The sequence below is a fragment of the Aythya ferina genome, assembly GCF_964211825.1.
Source record: "Aythya ferina genome assembly, chromosome: Z".
Lineage (NCBI taxonomy): Eukaryota > Metazoa > Chordata > Aves > Anseriformes > Anatidae > Aythya > Aythya ferina.
In genome coordinates, this window is record NC_140299.1 from 29,421,168 (window position 1) to 29,447,168 (window position 26,001).

The 26,001-nt window shown below is 37.4% G+C and overlaps 1 protein-coding gene across 7 annotated transcripts in view; it reads right to left on the reverse strand.

Annotated features, from left to right (window-relative positions):
* Positions 1 to 26,001, reverse strand: part of GLIS3 (GLIS family zinc finger 3) — a 176,104-nt gene that overhangs the window by 102,093 nt on the left and 48,010 nt on the right. For all 7 annotated transcript variants that reach the window (XM_084504142.1, XM_084504138.1, XM_084504139.1 and 4 more), the window contains one exon: positions 24,420 to 25,545. In XM_084504142.1, the coding sequence (XP_084360268.1) occupies positions 24,420 to 25,545 (1,126 nt within the window). The remainder of the gene's footprint in view (positions 1 to 24,419; positions 25,546 to 26,001) is intronic.

A 26,001-nucleotide genomic window follows, 5' to 3' on the forward strand; every position in this document is an offset into this window, starting at 1 on the left:
GAGTAATAAGGATACAATTCACCAGCCTGTTAAAAAGAACAACTAGGTTTCTTGATAAAAATATTACATTGCATCAACAAAAAAAGATACATCAATGGAAATTATTATGTCCTTTTGAGGTAGATAAATTCTGAGAAATGTAATGGACTGTTAGCAGTGTTTCTTTGAATGTCTGGCTCCACTCTGCCCCTTCTCTTTACTTGCATTAAGTTATAACCCTTTTTTAGAGGTGAGATGGGGCTTTGGGTGGAATAGTCAGCTTTAATCTTCAAGCAAGCAGCTATTCTGCAGTATAGAATATTAAAGAGATTAATTACAGAAACTGCCTTGCCGTGTTCTTTCTTATATTAAATTCCCATTCTGTGTTCAAATATAGAATACAATTTAATGTCTGTCTTTTCACAGTTTTTATTGTCCCTCTAACATTCTCAAGCAATGGCTATTCTTTTGTTCTGCCTTCTCAAACATCTGCTAAAACCTAACACTGGGGTAGTGTCACAAGGGTAAAAAAGCACAGCCTCTTGCCATAATCTTATTTCTGCACGGATGTGTCAAAACTGGCTAGGTGAGTGGCAGTTTGCTCTTCCTCACTGCACTGGGCAGAAATATCAAGTGGTGATCCAAGCCAAAATCTCAGCTCTGTGTAAACAATGGCTAAATGCTGATTTACAATCTCCTTCACAAAATTAATTGTGAGATCATTTGTAATTTTATTGATAAGTTGTCAGACAGTGCTATTCTTATTTATTTGTATTGAATACTTGAATATGTAATAAAACTCTGCTTATCGTGCCAATACTTGCTGTCACATACAAGGAAACAAGCTGAAGATGAGCAAGTACAAAACACTTTGGTGTTCAATGAAAACCATTAAAAGTATCCAAAATATGTCTAGAGTTTATATATTTTATATGAATGCTTTCAAAACACACATATAAATACATTTGAAAATAGTAGTATTATGAACATTAACTTCTTTTGGGTGTCTAAATAGACGTAGGCAAATATTACTGTTTAAAATGTTTACAGCACCACTTACTCAGAATAACAGGCAGTTTGTAGTTCTTAAAGTATGATGTTTCCTCTGAACTGGTGTCTGAATAAAACAATCAACCAACAGTAATTTATTGGGTATGGGAAATAAGACTTCACTTTCAAAGTAAATTTTATGTAGCCCATTTACTTACAATTTAACTAGAAAGCTTATTTTAAAAAGGCATCAAATCCAACTGCCAATGTTTGAAATCAAAGTGAAAAATTAATCTAAATGATCACTTAGAAAAATAATTTTCAAATTAATTTATTTTAGAAATGTAATCATAAATTTTCCTTAAAAAAAAATAAAAAAATAGAATTTCTCGTGGCATATTTTTGCAATTTATTTGCTATCTAATATTGACTTACAGTACTGGATATGTGCCACAGCAAAGATGTGAAATTGTCAAAGCTCACTTTCCCACACCAGGGTTTGTTGATGTTACTTTTGCCATCATTGCAGGTAGGCACTGAAAAATGTAGTTGGCCTTGAATAAGGTACACAAAGGTGTTTTTGGGTTCTGCTCTCAGAATCAGAGAACATAAAAAAAGAACAAGTCTGTGTACCTACACTCTGCTTAGCTACCACAGTTGTATAGAAAAAGGAGTTTGAAATGTACGAATACAAGTCATGTTACCAGGCTAAAAGCAATGCTGCTGCTTGCACCTGTAAATTTCATGGAAGCCCTGTATATGTTAGCTGGCAAGAAATGGGAGAGGAGGGGGGGAAGGGAGGGGAGAGGGGGGTGTGGAGATAGGGAGTAGAACACAAGCAGAATATTTCAACACATTTCAGTGAAGGTGTTCCAATAGATACAGCAGATGTCCTTGGGACTACAAGGGGACTGACAAAGGAAATGGTATCAAGAAACCATAAAGCTAAGTATGGGCAATTAGCTTGCTGACTTAACCATCCTATATGCAGCCCACACTGGGAAGACCTCTACAGAAACTGAACTGATGTGACTTGCAGGATGCTAAAGGAAAGCAAACTATGACTTGTCCTCCTTCAGAAAAATCACACCTACCATGGTACAGCACCAATCTGATACAAGAAGAAAGAACAACAAAGTGTATGACTATAGAATCAACTTATTTAGCCTCTCAGGACAGGAATTTGTAATAATTCGTTACAATTAGTGACCAGTCTCACTAAGCTATATACCCAACATAACCCTGTTTTGAGACAAACCTTTTTCCAGCAAATACAGAAACTACATGATTTTCTATTTACTGCCAACAAGCAGAATAAATAAGCATTACATCCATCATTGAAATATATTTACTCAACATGTATGGACCTTACAAGGCCACAAGCACTTACACTGCACATAAGAATAATAAACAATGATGTATTAGAGTTTTAGTTAGAAATAGATGTAACAACATCAACAAAAAATTGATATACAAACATTTTATCCAATATGTGGGTAAATAAGGAAAAACACTGTCTACAAAAAGCTCTATCAAATGACAAGAATATGAGTTAAAGATTTGTATACCTCTCTGAATTGTCATCATGCATCTTAAAGAGAAACCTGTAATTAAAGGAACTGAAAGTAATCTATTACAAAGGAAACAAGGAAACAATTCAGAAAAATACCTCATGTAACAATGCACATTATTTTAATTTGCATAGTAAACATTTGGGCATTTTTTTTTCCCTTTGGATATGCTGTTTCAGCACTGTATACCGTAACTGATTTAAATAGTATGGAAGTCTTAAATCTAACCACTTTAACCAAGAATGTCACATCAGAGCCATGTATCACTCAAACCTGTGTAACCACCATAGAAGTGAGTGTGTTTATCAGCAGCATTCAGAGTTTGGTTCCACACTGTCAAAAGGCTGAACAGTCATTTATATGACTTAACAAAAAAGATCCCAGTAGACATTAGCAACATAGCCCATGGTATCTTCAGCACAATTTTACAAGTATACCTCAGAATCACTTATCTTTTCTTTAAACACTTAAATTTTAAACACTGTTTCAGAAGTCAGAGTCACAAAATTATCAGAGTGCAACTTCACCTTTTCAGTAATGACAAAATTTCATTAAACCCTGCTTAAAAAGGTGTTTAGACAGATGTTACAATATTTTCACAGGAATAATACTGTAAAGGACAATTAGACTAGGACAAAGAACAATTAATTGAGTATATGTAGTGACAAATTACAGGAAACTCTTATCCTCCTGATCAATTGAAATGCTTTTCAAATAAACTGTAGACCATGTATTTTATCTGACTGAATCTTTTTAACTGCTTTAGACTTTAATTTCTTCATAAAAATGTATTTTATATCCCCATTTGCTAAAGACTAAAAAATATTTTCCTTTAGTTACCTCATGCAGGACTAGTAACAGAAGGCAACACTTACAGTTTGGTGTTTTTACTTGCTGATTAAAGCACACTGAATTGATTACTTCTCTTATGAAAGCTTTAACCTAATATCCAAAAGTTGAAACCATACACATTAGAAATAGAATAAATTTTTAACAGTGACTAATTAACCAAGCAAAGGAATTACCAATTTAACTGGTTCCTTCTTCCTAAACTTTTTGAGATTAAATGTCTTTCTGGAAGGGATACTTACCTACAAATACTTAGGTACTTACCTACCTAATTATATGTTTGGAGATTGTCTACCTAAAATATAAAAGTTCCCAGTTGGTGGTTGGAGCACTTTGTGCAACAGATTGCTGCTACTCTACTCCTGTCCCACTAACACTCTCTCCTAAAAAAGTCCCTATCAGCAAAAAGCTTTTGTCCTGAAGTCTTGACATATTTACCTATTCATCTGAGAGGCTGCTGTGCTGCCGTGAATTGTGACTATATCATACAGAAAGCACTGATGCAGAACTTTTACAACAATTGCTGCACGTTGTCTGAACTCTCAATCTCACTGAAAAGCCTTGCTTGTGGAGCAGTTCCCTGATTCCCTAGATGTTAACAGGAATTAATCAGTTCATACCACAGCAAAGATTTGTACCTTTCCTTACATACTTTAAGGAGAGTAAGAATTTTAAATATTGGGGATGTATAAATATAAAGCTTAAAGCATACACATAAACGCACACACACACCCTTCCCATGTTCAGATTGTTATGCTCAAATACCTTCAGATGTTAAAGTATAATGTGCTAGACCATTGGAGTATAGCACACAATAAATGTTCTAGAAATTTAGTCTGTTCCCCTTTAAAAACAAAAACTACCACCACCACCACCACCAACTGTAGACATGGTAAAGTAGACATTGCAAGGAATGCAACGCAACAGCCATTTTCTATTTTCTGAGTCCAGGAATTTCTGGTCTCGCTCTATTTAGAGTTACATTTGCAGGTACTAATTTTAATGCTGCTGCCTTCTTAGGTGAGCCCTATAGAGACTGGTAGGTACAGGCATTAGCTACAATTAACAAAAAGTTGCTAGCAGCACTCAAGTTTTCAGTTTTAGTGTTTCTTATTTGACCTTGTAGCCTAATTTTCATTGCAAATTTTCATGTGCTGTCTAAACTCTTGTGTGTTTACGCATGCACCTCTACTGGTATTTCCCATCAGAGTCAAACGTACTTTGGCTTCCTCATCACATAACTAATATAGCACTTAATCAAGGCTTTGGTAGAGGTGAAGAATACTACAGTCAATAGCTACAAGAAATGTGTTTTGTCTTGTTTTGTTTTTTCTTCCAGAAGTTGTTAGTTTTATACTGTCCAAGAGCCCTCCTACAGTGGGGAATCCCCAGCTAATGGAACATCGCAGACCTTTTGCCCTGTTAGTGCAACTAGAGAATGGCCTTCCACTTAGGACTACAACCTAAAAAGTACTTCATGAAGCTAAAGAGCAAAAGGTGCTTGAGCATCTAGTCCATTAGTTATTTTACTACCTTGTCAGGAAACATGTACACAGAGGTGACAAAATCAAGTTAAAATATAGCATAGCTCATGAAATAGCCTACGGTCATATCAAATGTCACCAGATGGCACTATTAACGTAGCCTTACAGTTTTTGTTTTAATAGCATGAGCAAGTTTTCATCCTTAAAGTATGCATACCTATTTTTGCTGCTGTTTTGGCTGTTAGGTTTTGCACAGTGGAAGACATTGCAGACAGCAGCCTTGTTACTGACTGGAGAAAAAAGACCCTGCCAGAGAATTAAGCAGTAGCAGAGACAGATTATGACTACTGGGTGCAAAGTTGACGTTGCTTGCAGGTCCTCCAAGGCAGCTATACTTGTGAGATTTCCCTGAGATTACCAAATACCACAGAACTCTTTTCTGAGTTTTTCCACAGGGAATATCTCTGTTTACAGAGGCACGGTGTGTGACAACAGGGTTGAGGTAACACATATGTCAATGCAGCTGTAATACCATCACTTCTTGCCTATATGAATAAAACCACAAATTAGGTACATACAGAATCTCCTTCCCTTTGTCTCATAGGAGAAACCAAATATTTTTCACTCTGAATACAAAATTCTAACAGTGACATATAACTCGAAGGGAGGTATAGGCTATGAACTCATCTAATTTTACCCAACTTTTGTAGCAATATTAAGAACATATGCAGCAAACCTTCACATAAAGTCAAATAACCTGGTGGTGCCACTCAATGTACAAGCAGCTAATGCACTTCAAAAATTTTAAATGGATTCTGAAAATTTTGTATCCTGTTCTTTGCATCACTTGCATCATGAATCCTAAATTATTCTGTTTCTACAGATGGAAAATCACAGAATTAAACATGTTCAACCAGCTGGCACAATGACAACATTTCAGAAAACTCAGATTTTTTTAAGCTGTGTTCAGTCCTGTTTTAACATCCGTGACCCTGAGTCAGAAACACTGAAGATGAAAGTATCAGTGAATATTATACTTTACTACACTTAAATACTTCCTCCTTGCCTCTTCAACATCTTTGCATAGTGGACTACTCAGAAAGATACTCCTGAGAAACCACATTTAAAGAAGATTTTTTTTTTTTTTAAATCAGACAGCTGTATAAAGTAATGAAGTCCATATATACAAAATGTTAAAAAAGGAGGAAAACAGCTATAACAGTAATTAATTTGGTGAGAAGGCCTGCTAGGCCCGTATACTCTAATTTGGTCAGCAAGTATCACAGTTGACACCTTGTGAAAATTAAGTACAGTAATTACTTCCATGCATAACTGGCTGTCACATGGAAACTGCAATTTAAAAATGGAATTGGTTGTCATCATCCATTAACTAACATACAATATAGACTTTCCAATGTTTTCCACAACACATTATATAATAATCAAGATTAAGATGCTGTACAGTTTGTTCTTCAAATAAAAAGCCTAAGAAGATTGAAAAATGAAATACTCAACAAAGAGAAGGTTGTAACTACCAATAAACCTGTCCTCCATGAAGACAAGCCTTTAACCACTAGCCTCCTGAAAACCATCACGCAGAAATAGTTTATCATTTCAGACTGAGGGTTATTCTACATGCTTCAGGCTTATTACTGAAATCCTAAATTTTCTGACAATCCTCTCAAAGAATGTGTTGAGGAGTGTAAGGAATAACTCTTTGCATTAGAAACACTCACAGGACGTTGATCTGTGTCCCAGGAAGCATCAGGTCACAATGATTATCTGATTAGCATTGACCACCATCAGTATACAGTTAAGTAGGACTTGTCAATCGACAAGTCAACCATAGCAAAACACACTCAGCAAAACCCATTCATATCAGATGTGGTAATTAGGAATTTAGCGACTTAATTTGAATTGAAGTAATTGTGATACTTTTAATCTGTAAGTCTAATTCCAAAGAAAATTAAATTAAGCCATAGGATGACACAGGCTACAGTCACAATACCTTGAAATAGAGACCATAGTGACTTGAATACTTGTTGCTAGTGTTTCTCAAGAACTCAAAACTCTAACGTGAATGTAGAGAACTTTACCTGAATGTAGCTGAACTCTATCCTGGGAAAACTTTTGTATTTAAAAATCTGAGTCTTATAGCTATGTGCATTTTAAATTAAAAGATACAGTACCTCTATTTTGTGAACTTTTCTTAACATTGCAGAGTCAGCCTATGAGTTTGAATACTAAGAATAAAATAAGTAGTTGAAACACGAAAAGAACCGGAACTCATCTTTCTTTTCCCTCCAGTAAAACGAGTAAGTATTTTTATTGTATTTGGTCTTGTACCCACAACATGTTGGTGCATACATCACACTGAGAATACACAAACCTGTGCAAACAGTCTGGAGAAACAGATTAGGCATACATCCAGTAGAGTCCGTTCTCTCCCCTTTGACTAGGCACTAAAGAGATTGCAGACTAAAACAGTAAAGCACACTTCTCAAACATCCAAACAAGCTGAGGCCAATGTGGAAATTAGAGTTTGATGGAAAACTTAGAACGTCTCAAGATGTTCTTTATCTGTTCCACACAGGAAATCAATTACACAATGACACATGACAATGCCTCTTTTTTAATTAGGAACAGACCAACCTCAATGACATGACCAAGATATAGTTCTCCACATCTGTGCACCAGTAAATCAATATTCCAGGAGATTAAAATCAAGCCTGTGTAGCTGACAGAGTAGCCTAGAACAGCATGCAGCCTCTACAGTACAGCACTGAGGATAGAGCCGAGATCCTCGTTCACAGCTTAGTCCTGGTCCCTCTCCAGCCTGCGCCAGTCTTTATCCTTCCTTGGACAGGAATCACTGGTCCTGACTGCTCTCCTCTACCTACTTACCCATGGTCTGCTTAGGTTTCTATTCCAGCCCAGACCCGAATATATAGCAGAGGCACTGCAGATTGCTGGTTTCAGTTATTAGGTGCTAGATGCTCTTGATACATTTTCTGAAACAGTGAACTTCTCGGCCTCTTTGATATAGTCCTTGATTCAACCTGATCATGATGCCTCACTCAGCCTTTGACTTTTGACTAGCCCTGACCTAACTGGTGGTATCTATTTCCACTGGCAATTTCCCAGGCATTTCGGGTATTTTAATTTTAGGGACAATATGAAAATTGCACCTTATTTTTGACTGAAAAAAAAAAAGTTTTCTCTAATCTCCCCTGTACTCAAAAACACCTGGGTTAATTCTGCTCACATCTGAATAGGACTGGACTCACATCTGGTAGGACTATAAGAAAAAATAATAAAGTTTGTTGATGTATCTACTCAGGAGTTCATGAAAAAACATTCTGTATATTGCTGAATTCTGCTTTCCTCTGTATTCTGACATTTTTTATTAGATTAACTGTGTAGATAAGCACTCCTGAAGAAAAAAACAAAAACAAAAACGATAACCTTTGAAGTGCAAAATAAAGTCAAATATATTACAGAAGGACATGGTACTCTGATCTGCAAGATATGCAGATGTCAGTTTGGTAAAACACAGAGTTTAAAAAGAAACAGAGACCACTAAAAATGGGAGCTGCCTCTCATTGGAAACAGAATTCATATGTGGGTCACATCATCCAGTTGCAGAAAGATCTAAGACTTTGGAGTAATGACATATGCAATGACACATGACCTGACATAATTATAGTAAGGTTGTTTTTAACACATGGAAACTACTGGAGTAAAAGAGCACAGGCTGCTTATATCTTTCCTTAAGAACTGGACTTTAACCAGATGCATAGACATTATTGCATAGTTTCTACTGTGGAGTGCTTGGAACTATTTCATATATTTCACTGTTTGCAATGTTAACTCTGTTGTTAACAGGTGCCATTTTCTTTAGAGTACCAGACAGCTCACACATCTCACCACCCTTACACAACTTTTCAATAGTGATAGAATCACAGAGGTGGAAAAAACCTTCAAGATCACATCCAACCTCCAACCTGACCTGCTGAGTCCTATTGCTAAGCCACATCCCTTAGCGCCACGTCCACGTTTCTTCAGTATCTTCAGGGATACTAACTCCACCACTTCCCTGCACAGCCTGTCCCAATGCTTGACCACCCTCTCCATGAAGAAATGATTCCTGATATCCAATCAAAACTGACCCTAGCACAACTTGAGGCCATTTCCTTGCATCCTATCAGACGTGATAACAGACTCCTGTTCATTTCTAATCTGCTTATAATTAGCTAAAAACTGCCACATCCTTCAGGCTGTTCAGTCCTGTTGCAGGTCACAGGCAACAACTGACTGGAGCTGAGGAGCACCATCTTCAAGACAGCATCTTGCCACAAAGAGCTGAGTATTGCACAGTATGCATCTCAGAGACTTTAGATCGTTCATTTACCTAACTGTAGATTCCTGTTTGTGAGTCAGAGCTGTTCAGCTTGAAAGCCATTGTAATTAAGCTGACATGCCATTCAGTGACCTTGTTATAATCCTAATGAGATCTAAGTCACAGACAACAATTGCTGGAAAAAGAGAAGTATGATTCAAACGTAGAAAGTACTAACATTTTCCATTAGCAAGATCAATGTACTTAACAGCATAGTAACATAATAAACTGCTTTATCAGCTAAGTCTCTTTATCCACCACAAAAAGTAGCTTGTACCTGGACAGTACATCCAGCAACAGAATCAGGCAAACAATTTACTCTGGAGATTGACTGACTGCAGACTGAAAACACAATGCAGACATGCCTTTGGAAAAAAGTCAGTAATCAATACTACCTCAGAGTCAGCTGTGTTTCATAGTTATTATTGTACACTGGGTGGTGAGGGAAAGCCACTTATTTGCACTGCTGTCATTACTATTGATGGTCTCCTGCCCAACATAAGAAGTCAGTTTTGTTGTTCTGTATTTGAGAGGTCATCAGCCCTTGAAACACAAAGGCATGTTTTTTACGTACCGCTCACTGAAAACTTCAGTTTAAAATACCACCTTATGATGGGTTTGTGCAACAACACTGGAAAAGCTTTCATGTTTAAGAATGCTTTTGTATCATCGATAGCACATTCTAATTTAAAAAAAAAAAAAAAAAAAAAAAAACAGAATTTATCCTTTTTTATTTAAATAAAATAATATATATATATTATTTTTTTAATTGTTTAAAATTGAGTTTGTTTAATAACTAAATCATGGAATCACAGAATCATAGAATGGTTTGGGTTGGAAGGGACCTACAGGATCATCCAGTTCCAACCCCCAGCCATGGGCAGAGACACCTCCCACTAGACCAGGTTATTGAAAGCCCCTTCCAACGTGGGCTTGAACGCCTCTAGGGATGTGGCATCCAGATCTTCTCTGGGCAACCTATTCCAGTGCCACACCACCCTTGTAGTGAAGAATTTCTTCCTTATATCTAGTCTGAATCTATCCTCTTTTAGTTTAAAGACATTTTCCCTTGTCCCATTACAACAAACCCTGACAAACCCTGCTTTCTTGCAGGCCTCCTTTACGTACTGGAAGGTTGCTGTAAGGTCTCTGCCAGTCTTATTTTATTCAGGCTGAACAACTTCAGCTCTCTCAGCCTGTCTTCATGAGAGAAGTGCTTTAGCCCCCTGATTGTCCTTGTGGCCCTGCTCTGGACTCACTCTGGTAAGTCTATGTTCTTTTACTGGTAGATAAAACAAAGAATTGTTAGGTAGATACTCTGAGATTAGTACAAAATAAAATTTTTCAAGCAATAACAGTCATTTTTTTTATCAGAAAAAAAGTCAAATGACAGGACACCATTTGCTGTTCTGTTATTTTGATATTATTTAAAATACACTACTCCAGTTGCCCACTGGAATTTCAATGAAGCTTGATCAAGATGAGATTCTTGTTTACAATTCTAGCACAGTCAGCTTTAGTTATTCTTAGAGGGTATGTTGATACTTGGGATTTGATTTCTGTTCAATTTTTTCTTAATCATCCAAGTTTCTCAAAAGAAATCTGTTATTTCTATGAAAGAATTAGTGTCTTCCAACTTAGCTATTTGTAGTGTCCTAAAACTGTATTACTTTTCAACATATTTCTAGCAATCTAATTAATATTCTTTCATCTGTATGCCAGATGATACAATTATTCAAACGAACATGAGAGAAACCTGTGTTCTTCCCCCAACCACACAGATACTCTGAAATGTCACCACTTAAACCAAAGGGCATCCATGCAAAGGCTGACATATCTTTACTACCAGAAACCATAAAGACCATATACTTGTCTTGAGTAGCCAAGGCTACAGAAAAAATTGAGCCAGTTTTACACATATATTTTATGAATAAATTTTTATAACAAAGAAAAATGAGCTTTCTGAAATGTCTTTTTCTCAGATTTCAAAATTCTACATTTGTCTACATAGACCTTGTGAAGCAAAATGAAGCAGGACAGATATTTGTCCAGACAGTTGTGAACTACATAATGTAATTACATAATTACATAATTAATGACTTACATAATGTAATTCACAACTATCTCTGCACTCTTAACACATGCACTTCAGTGGAAAGCCAAGGAAGCCAAACTTCATGCTTCCTGGGATGGATCATCCACGGTATAAGTGGTGTGGTTGATACTGAACAGAAGAAAGGGATGCCATCCAAAGGGACCTGGGGAAAAAAAAAGCTTGAAAATTGGACCCACATGAACCATATAGGATTCAACAAGTCCAAGCACAAGGTGCTGCACCTGGGTTGAGGCAATCCCAGACAGGAGTACAGACTATGAGAAGAACTCATTGAGAGCAACCCTGCAGAGGACTTGGGGGTTTTAGTGGATGAAATGCTTGACATGAGCAAGCAGTGTGTGCTTGCAGCCCAGAAGGCCAACTGCATCCTGGGCTGCATCAACAGAGGGGTGGCCAGCAGGTCAAGAGAGGCAATTGTCCCCCTCTGCTCTGCTCTTGTGAGGCCTCACTTGGAGTGCTGCATCCAGCTCCGAGGTTCCCAGCACAAGAAGCACGAGGATGCTAGCATGCTAGAAAGAGTCCAGATGAGGGCCACAAAGACCATCAAGGGGCTGGAGCACCTCTCCCATGAAGAAAGGCTGAGAGAGCTGGGGTTGTTCAGCCTGAAGAAGAAAAGACTCTGGACTGGCCTTATGACAGCTTTTCAAAACTTGAAGGGGGCTTATAGAAAAGAACAACTTTTTGCTAAGTCAGATAATGACAAGACAAGGGGGAAACAGTTTTAAACTAAAAGAGGGGAGATTTAGATTAGGAGGAAATTCTTCACTCGGAGGGTGGTGAGGCACTGGGACATGTTATTCAGACAGTCTATGGATGCTCCATCCCTAGAGGTGTTCAAGCCCACGTTGGAAAGGGCTTTGAGTAACCTGGTCTAGTGGAAGGTGTCCCTGCCCATGGAAGGGGGAATGGAACTGGATGATCCTGAAGGTCCCTTCCAACCTAAGCCATTCTATGATGCAATGAAGTGTATGGACCATGTACTACATATAGCTGCATTGTTGTCAGTATACATCTTGTTAACTTTCCTTAAAAGAAACAGTGACATATTAAAATCCATCTGACCTCCTGAATACCATTGGAAAGTCATTCCAAATACTAATGACATTTTGATCAGGCAGCTGCATTACAAGGATGGTCAAGTATTTTGCTGTGAACTGAAGATACTCATAGAATCATAGAATCATAGAATATCCTGAGTTGGAAGGGACCCTTAAGGATCATCAAGTCCAACTCTTGACACCGCACAGGTCTACCCAAAAGTTCAGACCATGTGCCTAAGTTCACAGTCCAATCTCTTCTTAAATTCAGACAGGCTCGGTGCAGTGACCACTTCCCTGGGGAGCCTGTTCCAGTGTGCAACCACCCTCTCTGTGAAGAACCCCCTCCTGACGTCCAGCCTAAATTTCCCCTGCCTCAGCTTAACCCCGTTCCCGCGGGTCCTGTCACTAGTGTTAATGGAGAAAAGGTCTCCTGCCTCTCGACACCCCCTTACGAGGAAGTTGTAGACTCAAAGTACTCAAAGCAAAGAAACAAATAAATGCAACATGCTGTGCCTGCTCCTTACCAGGGAAGGATGTGTTTCATTTTGTATTTTAGCTTTCCCAAAATGTATACATCTTTCCTGCAGAGGTCAAATACTTTAAAAGTTCTTGTGCAACTTTAAGTAATACATTTAAATAATGCTCCGCATCTGCATTGCATTTGTTTTTACATGGAAACTGTTTGGGGAGGGGGATGTTGTAGCAATGACTCAATGTTTTGTCAGGTCACAGCCTTGAAAAAAAATAATTTACTGCAAATTTATAAAATGGACAATTATTTTTCTGGAAGTCAAGTCAAAACATTGTTCTTTGTAGAGATTTTAATCAACCTAAACAGAAAAGCCTATCTGTTAAAAAATTAGGCCTAGAATTCATTAAAAGAAATTGTATTTTGTTTCAACTTTTAACTTCAAAAGGGAAAACACACAATTTCTGGAAAGTCCAGTGATGAAGGAAGCCAAAATCCTGAATGAATGAATGCAAAACCCTGTGAAGACTCCTTGTGGAGTCTCCTTCTCTAGAGATATTCAAGGCCCGTCTGGATGCCTACCTAGACAGCCTGCTCTAAGGAACCTGCTTTGACAGGGGGGTTTGATCCTATGATCTTTTGAGGTCCCTTCCAACCCCTACAATTCTGTTATTCTGTGATTCTGTGAAAACCAAAGTATCATTCAAAAATTGGAAGAGCTCATGCTATTTAATTCAACTTATATTTACCATGGTTTGTAACAGAAATGTTCTATGTCTGAACGCTGCCAGACTCCCTCCTTGTATCCACGTGTGAGACTATTCCCCCACTATATTTAAAAGGGAACATGCAGCAGCCTCACCCTGCTTGCAGCCTTGCTCCGTGGGATGTGAGCCATAAGATATTGTCTATTATATTACAGAATTTTGAACAAAGCAGCAGCATCTCAAGATCAGGATGGAGAGACACATAACCTAATAGGTTACATATGACCGTTATGTATCTGGCACTCGTAAGCATATAAGGAATGAAAAATTAAACTCTGGAGCCTTCCACTGTGGGTGGCTCAAGGATGAAGAGCGAAGATATATCTCCAAAGAGGCCTTCACCAAGGAGTGAGTTTTCAAGACGTGTGATATATGTGACCACTGTTGCATTTAGTAGCCTTTCTGGAACTCTTAAGAACCAGAAGCAGAAGTAGCAAACCTTTGCCTTCAGTGGAAATATGACCTCTCACAAATACACAACAGACAAAAATTGGAGAACCTCACCACAATTAAAACAGATCAACAATCTTGCAGATGGTTCACTTTTAATTGGAACCAAGCTCTCCATTGACTCACTGAAATTGCTTGTCCCCAACCCAGGCAACAAAGAGATTGATTTAACCAAGTTTAATAGTCTGAGTTTAAATGGTAATATGCCTATACATTTTTAAACACAGCCTGCAGAGCTATCAGTTATAATGAGTTCATCAGTACTCGCTCAATCTGCATGCCTCTTTCTTTGATAAATTATGCCAAAATGGGCCTGTTTCACTGGTGAAAATGTAAAACCAGTGTCACAACTTAGCAGCTCATATCCTTAATTTACACAACAGATTTAGACCACATTTGCCCAGTCAAAAGCCAAGAGACGGTCAGTCAGAGCTGAGAGGCCTTGTTTTTCAACAGTGGCTGGTTTTAAAAAATGTACTTTCAATAATCTCAGCAGTCTCAACATAAATATTCCTTAATTCAGTTTATACGTGGCCCACTCCTTTAAACAAACAAAGCAGACTTCATGTTCATGTCATCTACCAACTTCTGTAACAGATTACCATCAAATACTTTAAACAAGGTTTGACAAATGTGTCTGAACCACTTGAAAACTAAGATCACAGGACTGAAACTTTGTCATACCAATTATGTAATCCCACTGTAAAAGAATCCATGCATTTTTGCAAGCATGCAGAGCCGGCTTTTCATGAAGCAAAAGAAGTCTTGTCTTTTTCTATTACGTGATGGATCCTAATTAAAATCAATTTTTTATTGTCAGCTCAGACATGCTTCTTTGCATAACTGTAACATCTTAAAACAGAAATCTGAATGCTAATAGGAACATACATCCCCCAGCAGTATAATAGACCTTGAAGAATAGTGGCATTGCAAGATGTTTACATCTGATCATCCTTGGAGGACACAGAAGTTAAACAGTAAAGACTATAGTAAAGAGCCAAAGCAATTTAATTTTGTTTGAATGTATTTATAGAAATGTACCAAGAGTACCCATAAAGGCATGTTGTCATCTTTCCCTTGAGCTTGTGCCAGTTCATGACCAACAGAAAACATTCAAAGAGAGAGAAGAGAGGGAAGGAAATTACTTATAACAACTCTTTGTATCAAGCATGCTACTTCATGAATAGATGAGGAACTTAACATTTCAATATTTCTTGCAGAAACGACTTTTTAAAAAGGAATTTCTTATCACAGTGACACCTCTTGAAATATTTAACTTGTGATCCTAAACTTTGTAATGATGTGTGTTAATTCTCCACAGCTGAGTGCTCATGGAATAAAGTTGCTATACATCCTTTAAAATGATGGTAGGAAAGCACTCTGAGTAGATAAAGATGCGTTGTGGTTTTGGCTGGGATAGAGACATTTTTCTTCATAGATGCTCATATGATTCTGTGTTTTGGATTTTTTGTGAAAATGGTGATAACACGTCGATATTTTAGTTGTTGCAGAGCACTGCTTACACAGAGTGAGGGTCTTCCCTGCTTCTTATGCTGCCCTGCCTGCAAGGAGGCTGGGGGTGCACAAGAACTTGGAAGGGTATGCAGCCAGGAGAGCTGACCCCAACTGACCAAAGGGATAGTCCATACCATATGAGGTCACACTCAGCAACAAAAGCTGAGGTAAAAAAGGGAAAATGGGGATACATCAGTAGTGATGGCATTTGTCTTCCACAGAGATTGTTATGCATTTTGAGCTCTGCTTTCCTCGCAGTGGCTGAATATCTGCCTACTGATGGGAGGCAGAGAATGATTTCCTTCTTTTGCCTTCCCTGTATGCATGATTTTTGCTTTACCTAGTGAACTGTCTTTATCTCAACTTGAGAGTTCTCACACATTTACCTTTCTGAATCTCTCCCCCATCCCAACTGGGTAGGGTGAGCAAGCATCTGTGTGGTGTTTAGCTGTCTGCTGGGGTTAAACCACAAGAAGATGGTACTAGAAAACAATTGCCACATGTAGCAATCTCCGATGCTGAGCCAACTGAGTCCCAGAGCAGCTCTAGACAAAACACATGCCCGCTCACCAGCTTTACTTTCTGAACTTCACTTTCGAGCTCAGCAATCTACAGACTCAGACAGTACCTTTCAAGTGACTTCCTCTATAAAGAGTTCCCTATTTCCATGCAGCCCCATTCAGAAAAGTTTTTTTTTCAGGAGTTATTTTAGCCCTGTTAACCCAAGATCAATAGCAATTGCAGATCTGTAAAAGAGAACTTCACTGTTTTGGCTGAACTAGTAACATCCTGGTCCAATAAGCCTATTTCAACCATCTGTATGAAGAGATGTAGCCTATATGTATGTAAGAGATGTAGCCTATATATATGTAGCCTTCAGAACTATAGCCATGTTCTGAACAGTGCTTAATCCCTATACTGTCTAAGTCCTTTGGAAACATACCCTAGAATTTATCTTCACCCGTAAAAGTTTACAACTTTCAGCATCTGTTCAATGTCACCTCACCTAATTTGGGCTACAAGGGCATTGAAACAGAACTGCTTCAGGGACCAAAGTAAATCAAGCTGATTCTTGTCTTCCTTTGTGTTTGGGCAATTGTGCCTAAAGATGTAAATGTGTGTATAAATCTGTGTTCAAGACGTGCCACTGAAATCAATGGAAACCCTGAGCTCTGTGTTCCTGGCTCCAGAATTCTGTATGGAAGAACCCCACTGAAGTCTACAGGCCAACTGCTGTGCAACTCACATTGTAAAAATTCACAGAACCAGAACTTTCTCTTGATTTCTTTACACATTGCCACTTATATCCTCCTGAACAGGAGTAAAAGCATCTTAAACAAAACCTTAATGTTTAAAAAAATATAACACAGGATACCCTAGTATCTCCAAACACTTCAAATATATTTGCATTTGGTTTGCAAGGTATTCAACAAGTGCAAACATATGAGCATCAAAAAGTATGTGGCATTTTTCCATTTCCTAATTACTCTGTACAAATAATCCAATCACTGTTCTGTGATGTGCAGTTCTTAACATTTGTTTCAAAAGCCCATATTCACACACAAGCCATCAGACTTAGATGTCTGAGAAGTTCTTCACAGTGTGTAAGAAGCATTAATTAAACCTCTAATCCTCAGGAAATCAATGTCAAGCACCTGAATAAAAGCTGACAGTGTGTTTACCTTTTCTTTAAAACCACATTTCCTTTCTGAAGAAGTAACATTGCAATGCACGGTATGATCTATTAACTATCTATCTATCTATCTATCCTTCTCCTTTTCCTTTTTTTTTTTTTTTTTTTTTTTTTTTAGAATCATGTTTTCCATGAATGGCCTCTGTCTGTTTCTATTGTGACTGTATCACAACTTGTATTTCTTATTTTCCTAGCAGATATTGTTAGGCTTTTCTACCAAGAAATTGAAAGCCTCTTAACTTATTTATTCTGTTCCTGACAGGTCCAGTCATCAACCAAACAGAGTTTTGTGAAAATGCAAAGTAAATCTGGAAGACAGTGTAAAAGTTATGCAAAAAGATCTTATGGTTTCAAGAGTAATCCAGTTTCCAAATACTTCACACAAACTTGGCATTAGACACTCAGCTAATTCACATCATTTTCTAGCTAAAAATCTAGTTCTCCAAAACCAAACCAAAACAAAACACACATGCACACACAAAACATATAAAATTTATGCCATTGAAATTTTCTGACACAAAATGTTTGAGTTTGGATTCCACATTTCAAAGAGACAAAAATTTTAGTTTCTAATTTCTTTATGGTTTGACATAGCAATGAAAAAAAAATTTCAAAAACATTCTATTAAAATCATGCTACAAGAAAATGAAAATAAATAAAATATAAACCTTTGTGCCTATCCACAAACACAAAGAGTTAATAACCTAGAAACCTTTGTACAACATGTGTACAAAGGTTTCTGTAATATAAAATATAGCTCTCTGGCCATAATTTTTCACTAACACCAGTCTTGTATCTGCATGTGGAAAGGAGTTTGCTTTATATTTTTGAATACACAAAGTGATGCTTTGTTATTAAAGGTCAGTATTTTTGATAATATTAGCCTTCAGCCGCTCACTGAACCAAAGTGGCAGTTTGGCATCTTAAGCAGTCACAACAAAAGCACATACCATTACACTTTGCACTGTGGACACATTATGTATTTGATACTGAAAGAATAATATTAAAACAGCAATAGCACCATTGCTAAGAGGTAAGATTTATTAGCTTTGGTCAGATGCCATTTGATGTGATCACATGGGTTTGAGTTGTTTGTGGAGGCAAACCCACAATTCATCATAATTTGTTTTACCTTTAACTAGCTAAAGCATCATAACCCAAAAAAGGTTACTGAGACTGTGAAAACTTACGAGAGTTAGGAAGCCTTTACTTTATGTGTCTAAATTCAAACGCAGCTTTTCTGTGTCTACACACCATAAATAAATCTCTGTTTTTTAATGGTATTTCTGCTTCAGTTAGTTCACTGAATTAGTGAAACTGACAACTACAAGCTTTGTCTTTTCTAACTTTTCTAACATTTAAATTACTATTCTTTTAACACTGCGTGCTCAGCTGCTACTATTTTAGCATGGTGAAAGATTCTTCAGCAGACATGCAAGGAAAAATAAATTAATTTTTTTTTATTGTTTCCATCCTCTGAAGACTTGAACAGAGTTCCACAAGGCAGACACACAGCATTTATTCTGCATAGTTTCTCTATGCTGCATTTGGAGGACACCTTACAAGCAGTGGGGTGTCTGAAAAGGTCCCAGTAACTGTGCCTACCAACATTATTCAGGTATGAGATTTGTTACATTCTTTTCTTATAATCAAGAAACAGTGGTATATTCTGTACATAAAATCTATAGTACATGCCACAAATAACACATCATGCATATGAAGGCACACTACTAGAGTCTGAAAATAGAAAAATATCCCCATCATTTTTCACAGAATGTATTTCTGATTTTAATTAACATTTCAGCTTGAGTACCATCTTCTTAAAAGATATTATTCAAATAGTACATGCATATCTACCTAAATACTCATTCTCACCTCAAGATGTTTAATTCTGCCTCAAGTAATCATTATACACGTTTGAAGTTTTATGCTCCTTGTTATTTTAACCATAACTTCTGTTTCATGTGCTTATTAAATTGATGTCTTGTGGGTTATTCTCAGATACTTAGCAGACGTTAAATTGATATTACCTTAAACCCGGCAGAAATACTAGCAATTTTATTGGTTAAAATCACATCAGGCAGCTGTGATAAAAAGAAAAGGTGCACTATAAGTATTGCTATCCCGTACTTCAAAATACTGACACATTGTGCTGTTCAGAACATATAAAAAGCAAAAAGACTGAATTTAGCTTGAAAGGGGAAGTATTCCTAGTGTATCTAAATGAAAATGCAAAGGGAGAGCCTGAAAATTGTCTTTAACAATGCGCTGTTGCTATTTACACCAGAGTAATATTTAAAGTTTACTGTTTACATAGCATGACATAAAGTTAATTAAGTACCACTTATTGCAGCTGAATTTTAAAAGTAGAAAAATATTCACCATAAAAGAAGGAACACTGAGTAGAAAATAAGCTCACAGGTGCAGCCGGAGTAAAAGGTCAGCATTTGCCAATTGCAATTGCAGAGTTTCCACAGCTACCAGGAATTCTCTTTTTCTCTAATCCAGAGGAAATCTGAGGGAAGCTCAGAGAGCATTGTGGTAAATGCTGGCAAACACTGAAGATTTTATCTCAACCACTAGAGAACTAACTGCTTACATTTCAACATCAATTTTGCATTCACCTTTTTCTTATCTTTTTATCTAACTAACTTCTTTCTTATACCCAATCCCACAAACTAAGACATAGACTAATACATAAATATACCACACTCAAAAATTTCATATCTAATTTTATATAAATAATTTAGGAATTGACACTAAATGTATGTTATCATGTCCTGAATAGATATTTTAGTTTTCAAATCGGGTTACTGAAATGAAGCTAGAATCCATTCCAGTTGCAGTATATTGGAATAGAACCCAGAAGGTGTTTTAATCAGCATTAAGGGATCTCAAGACATGTTAACACCAATATAATGAATTCCTACTCCAAACAAGGCAGCTTCAGATTAGGCTTCTTGCATGCAGGTACTATTCAACTTTGCAAATTTCCATATACTGCGATATAGAGTCACCCACTTTGGCTTCCCATACAAAATAAAATGTGGGATTCTATGAAATTTACTCTTTTTTCAGATTAAGAAATTCATACATTTTAGAATGACAACAAATCTTCTGAGTACACAGAAGAAGTATACTGGGTGAAAGAGAGGGAGAGGGAGAGGGAGAGGGAGAGGGAGAGGGAGAGGGAGAGGGAGAGGGAGAGGGAGAGGGAGAGGGAGAGGGAGAGGGAGAGGGAGAGGGAGAGGGAGAGGAAAGTTTGATTTACAGAAAAAAAAAATCAATACAAAGTCAAAATTGTCAGGACTGGTATAGAATCATAGAATACACTGAGTTGGAAGGGACTCATAAGGATACAACTCCTGGAGTTGGACTTGAAGAATGATCTTCTAGATCTAGAAGATCTAGTTTTAGAATGATCTTCTGCTCCCCAGTTACCTTGGTCAAAGTCTTCCTCGTATGCAGGTGTACTTTTACAGTTTCTATCTTCACTGTTACGTAATTCGTGCAATGGGATAGGTATGCTCTGAGTTTTTGACCTTGAGAATGCTTGACTTTAAGTTTTTATCTGATGATCAGGATCATCAAATCCTGGTCATCATGTGCTGCTATCTGATTACAACTCATTCTACAACACTCTCATCTCTCAGAACTGAAAAAGCTGGCCCATCCAAAACCAGAGATAACAGAGTGAAAAGAGCCTTTATCTATAATTTATCAATTCTATTTTTTATTACATAGATAAAAAGGAGCTAGTTTGTATGTGGCAAAACAACTGTGTAGGTCACAAAAATATCTACCTGCAATTTTAACTATAAGTACATGATGTGTTGCAGTCACAGCTATTCTTTAAATCTCTCTTCAAACATATGATTTAGTCATCACAGAACAATCAAAGAGGAGAATAAAAGGATTTTCTGAAGTTCAGTTTATAATTAGTTATGCACCTGATTCTGCATAATTTTTAGTGGCATTTAATAACACAATTTATAAGTGACCCTGGCCTTATATTACTATAATCTTGCAGAGCTTGTTGAACTATAATAGCAATCCACTGCAACCATGAAATAGTCAAACAATCAACACAGTACCAAGTAATGCTCTCTCACCCTTCAGCTGCATGGAAACAAGTACTGTATGATAAATACACTAACCAGGACCTATTGTAATATACACTTAACAAGAAGTGTTATTAACAACACTTATTAACTAACTTTTGCAAAATGTTAGGAACAAACATACATGATGTTCAGACAATGACTGGCGTGTGATGTCACTAAAGTAATGAGTTTTATTGGCTGCATTTAGTTTTAGATGTTCTTGAAACATTATATTAAGCTATTTCTTACCAAAGACCTGTGACTTCTCCTATTCTCTCTGTAGTAAATCTGATTGGTTCATGTAATAAGTCAATATTTGTCATTTTTCTTCCCGATTGGTGTCCTAGATTGCCTGCTATCAGTATGCAAGCTGCAATGAAGGTATACCTGTACTTTATAATGTTTTTAGAGAAAGAAGCATCCTACATGTGGAATCAGAAAATAAATTACAGAAAGACTGCAGGTGGAAAAATAAAGAGGATAAATGGATTGTTTTGATTTATCACTTTAGTGCATTAACTCATACAGGTTTTATGAAACTTCAGATTTCTTTTGCATAATTTTTGGTTCTTACGAAAATCACATTTCATGATCATCTTGCCCAAAGTGTTCTCCATAATACCTCACCTAAAATCTCAGTTTAAAACCCCCAATTATACTGATATGATTGTAAATTTCACTGCTTGGTGAGAAAGGTATGAAGCTTGACTTTAGTATAGTTTCCTGCATACACTGATAGACTTCCAGGCTGTAGCCCCTTGTCATTAGAAAGTCTAATGTGTTTTCCAAATTTACACTGTTGGTGCAATAGTAAAGCAAGCTGTTTCACTCAAAGCCTACTAATGAATGCCAGTTCTGCATGTTTGTCCCAAGGAAGTGGTCCTATGTTCCAGATCTACAACCACATTTTGAGTTGCCAAGTCACCCTTAAAATTTCTCTACTTCGTTACACTTCTAAACATGAAACAAGATAAGTATCAACTTTCAATGTGTAAACTTGGCAGTATCCCTCATTAATTGCTGAAGTTCAGTAAAATGAAGAAGTGTCATTACTGTATATGAGAGAAACCTGTTTCTAAGAAGCTAATATAGACATCTAATTTTTTTTTTTTGTGACATGGTAAGGCTTGGCACACACTTTTGGATTAGTCATCTAAAAATGGGATCATGTTAAGTACTTTATTCATAAACATATTTATCATCGATGAATGATGATTCCTTCAAAGCTAAGGACAGAGACATAAAGGACATAAGGACATAAACATGAGGAAGTCAATGTAAGCAACTTTTCTCAGCAGGTAGGGCAGGGAGTGTAGAGTGAATATAGAGTGCTACTAACACAATGTTTTTCCCAAACTTACTGGATCTTTCATCACAGATATCCTATTGCAAATGCCCTGGGTAACTGCTTTACTCTTTTAGTGTTAATTCACCATTCTCGCCCTCTTTCTTTATACTGTTGTCTCTGTATGATTTTTTTTTTCCATGTGCTACTCCCTTAAAAAATTATTTTATTGACTTCTAACAATTATTTTTTCTCTCTCTTTCTTTCCCTGGAAAGCTGACAAGAAGTGCCCAAGAAACTGAAGTTAACGGCAAATTCTGATCCAACATATCCCAAGAGCAGAAAAGAGGATATAACAAAATGTAAGGAAAAAAAAAAAAAAAAAAGCAAAAGAGAAAGAGAGAGAGATTCAGAGAGCAGAGAATTCAGGCATTCAGGCTCTAGTGTAAAAAAAAATGAAAGATAATCTTCCTAGTGTTGTGACAGTTCCTCCGTCCAGTGTTTTAAATTCAAGAGTTAAATCTGGGAAGATATCTCCTCTTCCTGAAGAATATTGAGCCCTTTAGAGTCCAAAAACTTAAAGAACAAATTTCCTCTATCTATTGTACAATCAAACATCTAGAATAAGTAACAAATTGTAAGAAAAACATTTAACTAGACAAACACCAAAACAGACTCCTTGCACCAACTTATATTACACAACTTATAAACAAATCCATGTTTTTCAAATGAGTAACAATCAGCAGTTCTTTCTAGAAAACATATGTTCATTGTTTTCTTAGGTTATGCTGAGGACTAGGAACAGTACTGGTTAGGCTGTTTTCTGATGGCTCTAGCGTTTAGTGTGGGTAAGCTAATTGTCATCCGAAATATACCTTATAAGTAAAACAAATCAAGAATCTGAATTAGATTATAAATGCTTCACTGGAGTCCAAACATAAGCTGATGGGAGGGTTTACTGGCTAGATCATCTCCCTGTCTGATTATGTATGCAAGGGACAAGCTTGCATTGATCCTAAGAAAAGATACAAGAAAAGCACGGCTTTGGGGGTTGAATCTTCACTACTGGAAGATGTGAGCAGAGAAATTGTCATGTGTATTTTTCCCACTGTATTCAGGACAATAGGGCTGCAGGTCTGTTTTTGGTTAGTAATGAAACAAACAATTGCCTCTTTTCTCAGGCAAAAACTTTTTTCAGTTTATCATGGTTACATTATACACAATCCCCAAAATTTCTCAAATCAAAAAAGAGTAACATCGTGCAATAATACTTTGAGATAGATTACGTCATTTATTCTTCGTCACTTATTCGTCACTTTGTCATTTATTCTACGTCACATTTTCCCCCTGTATGGTTATAATATTCCAGGGACTGATGGTACTTAAGCTTCAATTTATGGAGGTCTACCATGCCACTTCTGCAGTCTATATTAAAGGCTTTCTAAATTTAGAAAACAGAATTTTGTTTAATCCTATCTGTCTTTACATATCAAATTAAAGAATACCTTTCCTTTCTATCTAGACAGAAAGATGAGGCAGTCATGCAGCCTAGCCAAAAAAAACCCACCACCAAACAACCAAACAAGAACAACAAAAATCCAGAATGTTACTTTGAAACATTAGATACAGAGACAGAATTACAACTTCTCTATATTGTCATGAGTAATATATAGTCTATAATTGGTAAGGGAGGCTGAATTCAGACTTACTGTGCATTTGTTTGGCTTCTCTCCGGAGTGGACTCTCATGTGAATCAGCAGTTTATACCTGGCATTAAACGGCTTGAACCTTCGTGGGCACCCTGCCCAGAAGCATGTGAAATCTTCTCCCTTCCTCTGGTCTATATGAATCTTCTCTATGTGCCGCACAAGTTCCTCTTGCTGGTCATACAGTGCATTGCAATCAATCCAGCGACAGCCATGCTTGCCATTGAAATCATCCAGCTCCCCATCTTCTTCAAGCTGTGGGCATGGGACAGATGGAGGCACAGGCAGAGGGTGCATGTGACCAGGAAGGCTGGGCACATGTCGGTGCTGATGAGCATGGTATGGTGGCGGAGGCCCTTGTGGAGGAGGTGGCGGCAGAGGGGGTGGAGGAGGCATGTCAACTGTATGGCCTGAGAACTCATCCAGCTGTTCATTTTTCAGGGCACCCACAGTCTGGCTGTCCATGGGAGGCATGCCCTGCTGGATTACCATGTTAGTTGTGGTTTCTGTCTGCAGGCTGGCTTGCTCCAATTGCTGCATCCGCTGGTATTCACCAGCACTATTCTCAGTGTACTCTGGGAAGGTGATACTGCCATTAGCCATGAGTAGACCTTTCTGGGTAGCTGGAACAGAGTAGTTTTGGGGTATACAGCTTCCTCGAACTCCCAAAAAATGTCCATAAACCTCAGGCTGTGGGGAAATGTTAGCTGGTGATGTCCTTGAGCTGTTGATGTAGGCCACTAGAGAGGTGGGGGATGTACGGATGATTGTATTGAAGTCAATCCCAATGCCATCAGACAGAGGAGAAAGAGAGAGTGCTCTCTTTTTGGAGCGGGTAGATTGAGACCGGGAAGAGGAATGGCGAGGACTAAGGTAAGAGGAATGGCTATTTTCTAAGCCAAATAAGTAGGATGGTAATGAGTTAGATACACAGCTACTGGACACAGATGTTGCAGGTGAAAAATTTAGTAAGTCCCTCAACTCACTACCATTTTGTAAACCTTGTTCAGGAGAAAGAGAAGGAAGTGTCCTGTACCCATGCGACCACTCTTGCTTAACGCTCAAAGTGGACTGACTTTCTGACAAGCTTGATGTTGTAGAGGCCAGAGACTCACATGACAAGAGTGACCTGGAACAAAGACATAATAAAATGAGTAAGCAGTTAGACACTTTAGCAGTTCAAATTTCATGTGTATATACTGCTATAGAGTGATTCTTCAACCTTCACACACACATACATCTAAAGGAAGGTTACATGTGAAAAAACTTATCTCTAACTTCAAGTACTCTCAGTTGATACACCAGGAGCCATACACAGGCAAAAAATATGTAAAAAGATACTTAAGAGTCCAATTTTTAACTTAAGTGTTGTGGTTTAACCCGGACGGCAGCTAAACACCACACAGCCATTCGCTCACCCTCCCCCCTCCCTCTCTGGGATGGGGGAGAGAAACGGGAAAGTGAAGCCTGTGAGTTGAGATAAAGACAGTTTTCTAAGACAGAAAAATAATAATAACAATAATAATAATAATGATGATGGTGATGATAGTACTACTACTACTAATGTGTACAACACAAGTGATGT